Genomic DNA, 12,628 nt, shown 5'->3' on the forward strand with positions numbered 1-12,628 from the left:
GTGCTTACTTGATATCCAAGTAGAAAGAGAGCACAAGGGGACACAAAAATTGAAACTTGTCATAGATTACATATTCAAGCAACAACTGTTTAGGGCCCATTCTAGTACATGATAAATGATATGAAGTGCTCAACTTAAAAGAAAAATGTCAAAGTAGAAAAAACAACAGAAATCCATGCCCCATTTCATGAAGAAAAAGCAGCCTCAACTAACACATGTTTCCGCTTAGGATACCCCAAACCAAACATGTGGCTTAGATATACCTTGTCATCCTTCACTGTTGCAGCTGTAACCAAACGATGAGTTGCACCACTGAACTTGCCCACTACACCAGCCGTCTCCCAATCATCAGAACTTTCGAGAAGTTTTGAAGGGTTTCCTGCAACCACCAGCTTCGTGGAAGATACGAGCTCCAATCCATCTCCAAATCTTAGCGAACCTCCAATTATATTGACCAGCTTAACCTGATCTTCTTTCCCTATTTCAATCTTGAATAGTTTACCGGAGAAAGTGTGAACGACTAATAAATATCCGTTCGGATGGTAGACAATTCCATTGAGTCCAAACAATTTCTTGTACCACTCCTTTTGATCAAAAAGGGAGCTCTTAATGGTGTACAGGAATTCTCCATTCACTCCAACCTTCCAAATCTTGCTTCGTGATGTATCGGTTACATATGCATTTCCCTCAGGATCAACAGCTACATCATCCGCGAAAGTTTTTTCACCTTCTGCATGGTTTCAGATCGAATTAGAAGAACCTACAGAATGGTACTGATGATTGTGGAAACTCACACCCTTGAGATAATGAAGTGTGATGCACACTACTTCATCTGTTTTGTCAACTAAACTATCTCGATTATACGATGATACTGATGTGATATACCACATAGATAGAACATGCACATATATATTTAACATTACATGTTCAAGTCATGGACTCCAGGACATTATGATAGTTTCGATGAGCTTATTATGGGACCATTGGTCCCAATTCAAGATACAATCTCTTGTTTGTTAAATTCTAGAGAAATCAGAGCTTGCCGAACTCCAAGGAACTTACCAAACAAAGAAAAAGATCCAAGAATCCATAGCTAAATTTTTTGTTGGTAAAATATTGGTATTTATTTTGGAGCAAAAAAATGTTTATTTAGAGCTTTCTTGGGTTATTTAAGATCCATGATACAACCATCATTATAACATGACAATAGGACCACAAATTTCAACTAGTTCCGACAAACATTTAGAGCTTTCTTTGGTTATTTAGATAAAGAAAATCCCTCGATTTATTTTCATTCTCGGATATAAACATCTACAATCTTGAAAGATCGAATTTAAGATTTTATTTTCAGAAATTCGAATCTAAAAAGTTGTTCCTTTGAAATTCGAGGCAGAAACATAACGAAGGGTAATTAGGAAAAATTGGAAATGATATTAGGTCTACTGAAAGAAATGGAAGAGTTGTCAAACTTTTCGGGAACAGACACACCATTTGGCAGTAAGGTATGATGAATCAAGTGACTTTTCGTGAATGATCGTGGGCTATATCAATTAATATAGTTAATGGTTTACTTTATACCGTCAACAACCATCAAACGCCCACCGACAGCCGCCACCCACCACAACAGACCTCCGGCAGTCTACACCGGAGTTCCGGCGAACTTCTGGCAAGAATTTCTCGTTTTTTTCCAATATTAAACTTCAGTCTATTCACTCGTTATTAGTTTCTAGAAGTTAAAGATACAACGAGGAATCTGTGTACATTATGTTTATCTAAAAATATTCACAAGTCACAGACTTGGGAAACCTATGAAAATTAATAATATGAAAGAGAGGAGATAAAAGGAGATTAAACAGCTGCAGTTTGGCGTTAAGAGTTAAAAAATTCTCGTCAGAGCTTGAATTACTGAACTTAGCTAATCATTTATGAGTCATTAGCAGATTACAAGGATCATCACCTGGTCGGCTAAGTTGGGTGAGAAAAATCCGCCGCCAGGTGGTCAGATCATACGCCGCCAGCGCACTGTATCGGTTTCCAAACACGTCGGCGATGGCCACCACCACGCGATTCCTGGGTCGATCCACGACGAGCCCGAGAGACGAATTCTTCCCCAGGTCAGTGTTCTCGACCACAACCTCCTCCCGAAGAACAGACCCCGGAGCGTGGTCTTGGTCCACCGGGACCACCCCGAGACCGCCCTCGAAGAAGGAGACGATGAATCTGCGGTTGAGCTGGTCCCACTTGGCGCACTCCCGGAGCCATCCGCCGCTGTGGTAGTGGTACACGTGGGTGGCGGGCTCCGAGGTCTCTGAACGTATGATGTAGGCTATGGGAAGCGCTGATAGGAGGAAGAGGAGGATGAAAAATCTGGTGGAACACAAGAAGGAAGCCATGTGCAAACTGCAAAAAACTACAAGACGAAGAGATTAGGTGATGGAATGGGGAAGTGGGCTAAGCACACTATTAATAGAAGTTTTGTAAAATAATAATGGAGTCGAAGAAGAGAACATCGGCAGTGTGGAAGGACGAAGGAGACAAAGTATGCCCAAAGATTCCAAAATGGGGGCTTCTTGGACTTTCATCATATACCAAGAAGGTAAATATTTGTCTCCCAGAGGAATTTTTTATTGGGTTTTTTTATGAAAATTATTATTTTTTATGTTATAAATATTATTTTTTATTACGAATATCGATAAAATTGATCAATCTCATAGACAAAGATTCGTGAAATCATCTCACAAAAGACCTACTTCAGATAAAAATATATGTCTTCCAGAATTGTTTCGTGAGATGGTTTCATGAGTTTTTTTGTGTTATGATTAATCATTACTTTTTCTATTCCATCAATCCGATTAAAATTATTTGCAATCTATTCAGAAAAGTCATTCTTGTTCATAAATAAATTTTAGACAATTTTGATCACCAACTTTTTAAACCATTTTGGTCCTGTTGTTTATTAAAACCATAATTTTCTAAAATTTTAATATAGAATTAACGTAGGAACTAAAAGTGACCAAAATACTTTTGGCATGAAAAAAGAAATAAGTACGGAGTCCATTTCTTCAATTATTGTGTTTCTTATAGGTTGAATGTTTGACTGTTTGCTTGTCTCGACAATTCTATCTCATCTCTGGTGTAGTTGATTAAGTGAAATTATATCGAAATTACTATGAAATAATCATTAAACTAGTAGAAAACTACATAAGTTTTTGCTCATGATTCATCGATTTTCAAAACATGATTTTCTTGAAATTTGCATCGTAATTGAAGCAAAAGTTAAATTGTTTTTTGAGTAAATATTTTGTGAGACAATCTCACGAATCTTTATTTGTGAGACGAGTCAACTCTATCGATGTTCACAATAAAAAGTGACACTCTTAGCATAAAAAATAATATTTTTAATGGATTATCCAAATAAGATATCCGTTTCACAAATACGACCCATGAGATCGTCTCACACAAGTTTTTGCCTTATTTTTTTGATATTTTTAATAATAAAAATGTGCTATTTCAACCTTTACCGGTCCTTATTCACAAATCATCACATCAATTACAATGAGTTTATATTAGATATACATATAAATTGACTTCATAATAATATTTTTTTCAAAGGTAATCATAAATAGAAAAAAATTAAAAATATCTAATTGAATTAAAATATATTTTTTGTAATTTATCACGCAAAATATAAATTTGAGTATAACTTTAAATATATAACCATGATTTTCCTTACAATATATGTAGTCTAGGTCTTACTCCCCAAATTTCTCACGTCAATTATAATATATACTACCACAAGAGACCGATAATATAACTTCGAATCAAGAATGACATTGATAGAATAAGTCCAAGTCAATAGTATGATTTACCAGAGGCCAAAAAAATTAAGGCACTCTTTTGAAAATATACGGCAATATTTGATCAATCAGAAATTCCCTTTTTGCTAAAATTAAATTTCGTATTTTCAGATACATATATTAGTTATTCCTTTGTTTTTAGAAGCATATATCACTCAATTCTACAATAATTTGATTTATACATCCTCCCAAAATCTATACTTTTCAATTTAATATTATTAGGTATAAATATTTTATTTTCACATATATTTTGGGAATCAAAGGGAGAAGGCGAAATATTCCGAAAGTAACGTAGACAAAGTTCATTTTGATGATCAATTAAATTTATATTTTACTAATAAAAAAATGAAGACATTGACCAATTGACTGATGTTATTGAGGCGCAAGAAACAAATAAAACACAAATAACAAACACATTGTAGCACAACAAATTTATCACAACACAAAATAAGACGATCTCACGACTCAATTTTATAAAAACAAAAATATTATTTAATATTATAAATATGAGTAGAGCTGACTCATCTCATGGATAAAAAATATATGATATCGTCTGCCTACTACACATACAATGAAATGTCACCATTGATAATTGTAAAAAATATGATGAGTCGATGACAACAAAGTCTTTTTATAATGAACTATTATATGATAAAGGAAGTCCACACGTCCAAAAGATGCAATTGATTCACACATTTTATATCAAATAGTTTTCTCAATTAATTAACACGCAAGGGACGTGTGTTGATTTCGTTTTTGATACACTCGTACACTTCGAGAATGTTAAGATCTGCCACGCACAAGTAATATGAAAACCTAGAATCAGGTGTATTTACATATATATTTGGAACTATTTGGAATTTTGTTTTCTAATATTTGGGGTATGGCGTATATCGTCCTTTGGATGCTAATGCCACTAAGACAAGAGGCTCGTGACATCTATTTGGACAATTCCAACTTAATATATATCGAAATTGTCGATTTTGATTTTGATATTTTTGCAAATCAAGAACGGATCCAGAATTACATATCATGTTCAAACCTGAATTCCATCTTTTCAAACATTAAAATGATATTTTCAATTTCAAATCCTTTTGAATTCCAAACACACTGTAACTGAAAGTCGTGTTTGAAACCGAAAGTCTGCCTATTTTTTGATAACTGTTAACACTCCTCATTCATTTAAAATAATAACACTCGACTCCTTAAACAAGACTTCAAAAAAAACTATAAATAAAAGAAATATTTCTGCAAACTTCATAGAAGGGTTATGTTTTCTTTCCTTTTTTTTCCCGAATATTTTTATGATCAGTTTAAAGTTTAAACAGCGGATGGAAGGGCTCAAAAATAAATGACAAACTGAACCACGTGGATTTCGGTGCTCAGTTTGAAAGCATCGAGGGCGACAAAAACAAAGAGAACAAAGTATGATCCCATTTGGATTAAGGAACTGAAGCAGGGTGAATTATTTTCGGTTCATGATTTAAAAGATGTGTGAATCAAGTTCTTACCATGTTAAAGATCTGGTTTCTGTGTGTGATCTTCCGATTTGAGGATCTGAGCTGGCTCCCGCGCTATGGAACTCTTCCAGCTGCTCTGACAGCTCTCTCTCTTGTATCTGTGGTGCTGCTAGCATTTTCTTCAGATGCCTTTTGGTCTTCACTTGCTTCTGATGAATTAGCCACACAATATTCTTGCAGCCATCTGTCCGTTTCCCAAAGGACATGCATGCATCGCACTCTCCCCTGCTGCATAACCATGGCTCTCAAACGGAAGGATAACCAGGCGACAAAGCGCACCATGGCCTTTCAAAGCGTTAAAGAATCGATCTGACTGCATTATTTGGACGACAATTTATTACTTGTGACAGTATTTTTAGACAGATACAATATATAATGAGGACGGACTTGGAGGGACAGATATTAAGAGCATAATGCTCAAAACTAATGCATTAAACTTTTGTTCAGGTATGTGCGAGAAATGAGAGAGAACTAGACAAACATTTTTCCAATTGAAGATAAAGCTCTTAAATGTATGACACGCAGCAAGTACACATGATTCTACATGCATTGTCAAGGTTCCTGGATTGTTGTCTTCCTCTCCGTGGATAAACAGAAGAGGCTTTTTAATTTTATTAGCCGATGTGAATGGACTCAATATTAACATAGGTAGAAATGGCATCCCACAGTGTCCTATACTCATTCTGCAAAAGGAAAGTGAGGAGCTTAAAGCAACATAACAAATGATGAAGAAAGACAATGCCAAAATGAGCCTAATTAACCTAATTGGACCCACCACCTGAAACCCAAATGGTGTAAGAGTTCTGTTATATACTCCAGAACGAGCAATTCCACAACAGAAAAGATGGGGTGCGTGAACAAGGAGATTTGAAGTCATGAAAGCCCCATAGGAGTGACCCTCAACAGCGATTTTGTCAGGGTGAGCCACCTAGATAAAAACCCATGGAAACATTCATTTTCCTTTCGAACGTGTTATATTAATAATTGTATACAAGTACAGAAACATACACCGCGCTGAATAACTTCCTCCACTGCAGCCTCTGCACTCGGAACACGTTGCTCGATATAGCTGACAAAAATAAAAAAATCGGTTCATGCTTTACAATCCCATTACCACAAATATGAAATTGATAAAATGACATCCATGAAAAAGAACTGAAATAATACAGATTGACTTGGAAGAGAGTAGTATCAAGAAAGTTGAATGCAACTTCCCCTTAATAGTAAAAGACAAGAGGAGAAACAATAGGGAAACACACATTACTCACATTCGACTCCATGAATTAGATTTTCCATCAATCCTGCACCAGCTAGCTTCAACTCTGGTCTTGCCAATTCTAAGGGATAGTATTTTGTGATTTTGTCCCTGAGAGGTGAGAATGATAGCATCGGAAGGGGTGGAGCATCAACAATATCTCTAATCTCTGGTGGAGGAGGGCAATATCCATTGCCCAATGATGAATCTGCTAGAAGGGTAAATGGAGAAATTAGAGATAGACCAACTCTCACAAACAGCAAATGGGTTACGGTGATGCATATTGTCGAGAGTAGCTAAGCTTCAATACCTAGTACCACATTTGACATCATATCCATATATAGATATAATTAATTTTGAGAAAGAGATCATACAAAAAGTTCAGAAAAAGTTCAATACATAATTTAAGTGAAGCATGCGCACCACTCCAAAAAAACCTACTAATCTGCAAGCTAACAAAAACAGTAGATTTTTTCTGATGATTCATGCTTGCAATTATATTTCCTAAATTGGCAACAAATAAATGTGGTGCACAGAGACAAAGGACATATTTTCTGAAATCAGGGGGCAACATTTTACAAATGGACGTAGTGCCAACAGTTCAGAAACAAAACAGCGATAAATCCACTGTTCCCAAAGAATGTAGGAAAGCAGAATCAGGTGCTAAGCAATATATTAAGATATTACTCACGTTATTGTGTGGAACGGACCTTTGATTGACACACATGTTGCGAGTTTCGAACGCAACCATTACTCATTAATCCACTAATAATGCAAGTTTCCAAAACGGGAAATGCATTCTTCCAAAGAAGGATATTCAAGAAAGATATACCTACATCTTTGAGGCCCCAGCATATTGTCTCATAAACCCGGGAGATTTGAGGCCCCGGCATCTTATTTTATATCCCGGGAGATTTGACGCCCCGGCATATTGTCTCGTAAACCCGGGAGATTTGAGGCCCTGGCATCTTACTCAAAACCCGGGTTGTAGCAGATCCCGGTATCCCATTTCATCTGTGAAAAATTTGAAGACCCGATGCTCTTATTCACTCTGAGTTAGGTTTCAACAAAATTACAAGTATGACTGATCGGGACAATGAGTCAAGCTCTAGCCCGACTATTTTAGAGATGGGTGGTGATACCCCATAAGGATCCAGATCATTTCAGCAATCACCCGGGCACTTTCTCCTCTTCCCGGGCAGTCACCGAAGCCCGAGCTCTCATACAAGTACCCGGGTAACCTACTACCCGGGCCACCTCGAGAATTGCACCACACTCGAGTATGATTGATACAGGCCGTCTAATTTGTCAGAACAACTTGGGCTTAGAGTGTCCTAGAAGCCATCAGAAGCTAGAGTATGGGCAACCGACTTGCCATACTTAGTAGGTGGCACTGGAATCGAGGTACCTACCCCATTTTCTACTATAAAAAGCAGGTATTAATGTCATTTAACGATTCTGAAATCTTTGAACTCTAAAGCACTTACATATTTTCTCTCAAATATTGCTTGTGTTCATTTAAAAACCTGCTGACTTTAGCATCGGAGTAGCCACGCCGGACACCCCTCCAGCGCCCATTCACGAGTTCTTTTCATTGTTTGCATGTGCTGTCACAGCCATTATCTTCACTCAAAATTCCCAAACACTATAAATTGTTGATTTGATCCGTTGTAACTCCTTATGCGGCCCACCCATTTCACCAAGGATCACATCAATCTTCTTTTAGAAAATCAATATAAATTTCATCTCTGAGAATTCATGAGTTTTTAAGAGAAAATTCAACAAAGAAGCATCCACAAATTCGATTGCAGAAGAATCAAACATCAACAATCATTAGCAAATTTCCTTACCGACCAATGGAGAAAAATACCCATGACTCATATAAAACATGAAGAAAGGCCTCTGATCAAACAAACAAGATCGGCGGCAATAGCTAATCTCAGCTAAGCAGTATAAGCTAAAACAAGCAAATTCTCAATCACTTCTTAAGCAGAAACAAGCGACAAACTCAAAATGATAAAATGAATCCGAAACCTTCAAAATCAGTGGCAGCGGAAACGGCACCGTTTGAAGAACGATCATTCTCTGTGGCGTTGACAGGGACGAGATTATGGGATCTCAAAGCTCTAGTCTGATGCTAGCTGAAGCTGACGAACGAGCTCGGATCAATGAGAATGGTGGAAGAATGGGATGCTTGAGAGAGAGAGAATGCGGAGTGGGGGAGGAGAGAGAATAAATGGTCTGAGAAATGGTGGTAGACTATGTAAAGGCCCATGTCGATGTTATTCCAATGGCGCAGCTCTATTATCCTTTTGGAATCTCTTTTCCGGCGGGTAATGGTTCGGTGCTTGGGGTGGGGGAATATACTTAAGTATTTTCAAATATATGTTGAATCAAAAAGATTGTTATAATTTCAGGGAATAATATAATTAACATAGTTATCTCGGTCCAACTTGTTAATTTTAGTAATGGACCAAAGTAAGATTGAATCGACCCACCAAAAAAATAACTGAGATGGTAGGATACAACGAACACCTACCAAAAAATCAGATTTTGATTTCTCAAGTTTGAGCATGTTACATTGGCGATAGTTTATTCTGATCAGCGTGATTTTCAGACGAATGCATTGACCTTTAAAAAAAAAAAAGACGCAACTGAAGTTTGAAAAAACGGATCCAATTCATGTTTAAACAGGGTGTGGCAGGATACGTGTACGAACTTTTCAAAATCTTAATGTGTCGGATCTTGGATATGAGTAAATCCGACGATTCTGATTCATGACCATCCGTTAAAGTACATGGGGGACTCGTATCACTCCCGTGAAAATATGAGATGCTCATAGAATCCAACGGTGATGGAAACGAGAATGAAAGTATCTACCGGTATTTCTACGCAACAGATATCTTTTGAACAGCCCATGACTGGCAGAGAGAAGGATAAGAAATTAGCGTCCGCAAATAAATAAACGCCATACTAGTACATCTTCTTGGGCTTCAGAGAAATAACACATTTTCTTTTCAAGATTCCAGCCATTGTGTGCACTTCGACTCTTAAAAATTTTGGGATGGCAGCGGCTATTGCTGGAGTCAGCTTCACATCCCCAAAAGTCTTTGCTCAGTTATCTAGCTCCTCGAAAGCCGAGAATTCTGGAAAGTTCTCATTCATAAACTCACCATGGAGGAGGTGCAACACCAGCTTTGGACATGGCAGGATGTTGTCTATCCAAACCGTGGCGGTGGTGCCTGATAAGCTGTCGGATAAAGTGGAACAGAGCATCAAGAACGCGAAGGAAACCTGCTCCGACGACCCGGTTGGTGGGGAGTGCGCAGCGGCATGGGACGAGGTGGAGGAGCTGAGCGCCGCGGCAAGCCATGCAAGGGACAGGAGTAAGGAGAACTCCGATCCGTTGGAGAATTTCTGCAAGGACAATCCGGAGACTGAGGAATGCCGCACTTACGATAACTGATTTAGGATTATGGATATGATTGTGTACCTTTTCATGTATAATTATTTTTAGACGGCTTGCGTGAAACAGATTTTACAGCATCTTATGGAGATGAAAAAAAAACACTGGAAATTGAGAACGATTTTGTCGGAGAAAATGCAATACTTGCGTTATATTGTTCGCATGCTGGTAATATTTTTCGCAAATTGTGAAGTTTATTACTTTATTTTTTTTAAAAACAAGACATTACATGATCAATTTTAACAAGAGCTGACAAAAACAAAAGAATGGAGTCCCAGAAGTCGACACTAGTTGCCAAGACTATGGCATGATGAGCCAGATAATGTGCCACTGAGTTGGCTAATCTTCTACAATATTGGAAGGACCCCCAGGATGGTTATTGCAAAGGTATATTGATGGTAAAGTTTTTTGGTAGAAGAATGTGGCTAATTAATGGTGCAAATTAGGATTCGACGTCCAGGGAAGAATCAAAGCATCGCGGAAATCACCTAAAAATGAAATATGAATCGCACATATTGACATTATATGATCTGATTCAAAACCACAGGGTTCTAATGATATATATGACAAGAACAAATTAAGATACTAATATCCAATTCACGTCGATCAAGAACCATATGACATTGCTACAATAGAACCATTCAGCACAAAACATTAGGCCATAACTAACCCAAAGGCAAACTTAACATAATCCCCACACATAAATTAAAAACTAAGATTTCATACCGATACTACTACAACACACTTATTCCCGACATAACAATAAATACATACAAATTAGTAACTACAGGAAGCAAAACACAAACACAGAATCATTAGAGCCCTTGAATTCAGAGACTGCTTCCACCATCGTTTAGTACTTGAACATATCAGCTGGGATGGGTTGAACCGGGCAAGGAAGCTGCCAAGGCTCCAGAAACGTGTCAGGTATATCCTGAACATCGAATGCCAGACCGCTAACCTCAGATGCGATGTGAATGACAGAATTGAGCGATCTGAGGCGGTCAGTCAGCTCTGCAACCTGAGCCCTGAGCACATTATTATCGGAAGCAAAGTTAAGGTAGAGCTGTGAGGCGTCATCGATCATCTCAGAAAGTTTCTTGTTCTCCTCCTTCATCTGCCTTTCTTGAGCAAGCAGCTCATCCAAGTGTTGCTGCTTCTTCATACGAGACCTACGGGCAGATTCACGGTTTGATATCTTACGCTTCCTTTTCCTTTCTTCAGGGTCTGAACCTGAGCTAGTAGGCTGTTGTTTTGAAGCCATTTCTCAAAGACAAATTCAGAATCGATTGGGATTTATGGTAAATAATTTTAAAATTGAACAAAGGCTTATCCTAGATCTGATTGAAGGGTTGGATAGATGATTGATTCTTGGTTAAATCGATTAAATCAATTGAACGGGTGGAGAAAAAATTCATGAAATAGAATAGAACCAGTAGAGAAACACAACAGAGAACGAGTGGAGAATCCTAATTCGACGCATCAGGACTCCGAGAGTCATAAAAACTCACGTAGAAAAAAGTGCGAAATCATAGAAACAGAGATCTAGACTCCAGCCCTCAAAATCAACGAATAATTAAACCGTATGCAAAACCTAGATCTGAATTCGAATAATCCAATCGATCTGCAGATGAAAAGCAAAAACATCATGTTACGCAGTCAATCAACAAATCACACCAAAAAATAAACAAATCGAAACAACAATTTCACAATCGATTGTATTGACGAAGAAATCAAAACAAAATCATGTAAAACACAGTAAATTGAATAAAAATAATAATTACAGAATAAAAAACAAGATGATAGAAAAGGAAAGAAGGGATAGCATACCTTAGAGATAGGTTCCAAAGTTCACCGAAAGAAGGCCAACCAAGCTGCGGGGAGGTCCTTTTATAGAGGATTTTGGCCACGGAAAATATCACGTATTTTCAAAAAAATAAATAAAAAAACATAATATAATATTTTAGGATTTGTATAAAATATTGTCTAATAAATTATATGTAATTTAACATTAGAAAATTACAAAACTCTCGGCCAAAATTAATATAATTTTAAATTACTAAATTATGACATGTTCATTATTTGGAATTTATGGGTATGTTTGAACAAATATTTTAAAAACGTTTCATGTTTTACAGTAAAAAAAAATTGGACAAGATTTTTGTAAAATATTTTTGAAAAACAGTTTTTAAAAAGTATCATTCAAGTACAGTTTTTAGAAAAAAAAAAACTTAAAAGTATTGTTTTATGTTTGTAAAATTGAAAACAACAATGAAAAACAAATCATGTTACTTTTTAAATGTAAAAATATTCTTATAAAATAGTTGTCCAAAAACATATTTATTTTGAAATAACTTTTAAAAATATTTTATATTAAAAAAGTATTTTTATAAAAACGTTTCACAAATAGTGAACAACATAACTTAGGTATATAAGTTTAAAAATTAAAATTTTCGATTTTAATTAATAATTACGTATTCTTTTAATTTTTTTAAATTTAATAAACATAGGATAACGATATTTTTGCGTT

The 12,628-nt window shown here is 36.6% G+C and overlaps 4 protein-coding genes across 6 annotated transcripts; 1 reads left to right on the plus strand and 3 right to left on the minus strand.

Moving 5' to 3' along the window:
* Nucleotides 1–39: 39 nt before the first annotated feature.
* LOC142528884 (uncharacterized) lies at nt 40–2,572 on the minus strand. Its single transcript, XM_075634147.1, has 2 exons — nt 1,958–2,572; nt 40–730 (listed from the first exon to the last, which is right to left on the minus strand). Exons 1-2 carry the CDS (start codon nt 2,391–2,393, stop codon nt 186–188), a joined length of 981 nt encoding a protein of 326 aa, XP_075490262.1. The 5' UTR covers nt 2,394–2,572; the 3' UTR covers nt 40–185.
* Nucleotides 2,573–5,205: 2,633 nt separating this feature from the next.
* On the minus strand, nt 5,206–9,350 carry LOC142528808 (uncharacterized). 3 transcript variants are annotated; one of them, XM_075633991.1, is made up of 6 exons: nt 8,667–9,074; nt 8,510–8,589; nt 6,646–6,843; nt 6,386–6,446; nt 5,859–6,060; nt 5,206–5,690 (listed from the first exon to the last, which is right to left on the minus strand). In XM_075633991.1, exons 2-6 carry the CDS (start codon nt 8,520–8,522, stop codon nt 5,535–5,537), a joined length of 630 nt encoding a protein of 209 aa, XP_075490106.1. In that variant the 5' UTR covers nt 8,523–8,589; nt 8,667–9,074; the 3' UTR covers nt 5,206–5,534. The 3 variants fall into 3 exon arrangements, with proteins under 3 accessions (XP_075490106.1, XP_075490109.1, XP_075490107.1); XM_075633994.1 differs by having other exon boundaries at nt 5,206–5,686; nt 5,922–6,060; nt 8,510–9,350; XM_075633992.1 differs by having other exon boundaries at nt 5,922–6,060; nt 8,510–9,008.
* A 210-nt stretch (nt 9,351–9,560) lies between these two features.
* Nucleotides 9,561–10,257, plus strand: LOC142528810 (calvin cycle protein CP12-1, chloroplastic-like). Its single transcript, XM_075633996.1, has one exon. The coding sequence runs from the start codon at nt 9,697–9,699 to the stop codon at nt 10,096–10,098; it is 402 nt and encodes a 133-aa protein (XP_075490111.1). The 5' UTR covers nt 9,561–9,696; the 3' UTR covers nt 10,099–10,257.
* A 405-nt stretch (nt 10,258–10,662) lies between these two features.
* LOC142528809 (bZIP transcription factor 53-like) lies at nt 10,663–12,030 on the minus strand. Its single transcript, XM_075633995.1, has 2 exons — nt 11,929–12,030; nt 10,663–11,722 (listed from the first exon to the last, which is right to left on the minus strand). Exon 2 carries the CDS (start codon nt 11,360–11,362, stop codon nt 10,952–10,954), a length of 411 nt encoding a protein of 136 aa, XP_075490110.1. The 5' UTR covers nt 11,363–11,722; nt 11,929–12,030; the 3' UTR covers nt 10,663–10,951.
* Nucleotides 12,031–12,628: the final 598 nt, after the last annotated feature.

Source organism: Primulina tabacum, chromosome 16, assembly GCF_025594145.1.
Source record: "Primulina tabacum isolate GXHZ01 chromosome 16, ASM2559414v2, whole genome shotgun sequence".
NCBI lineage: Eukaryota > Viridiplantae > Streptophyta > Magnoliopsida > Lamiales > Gesneriaceae > Primulina > Primulina tabacum.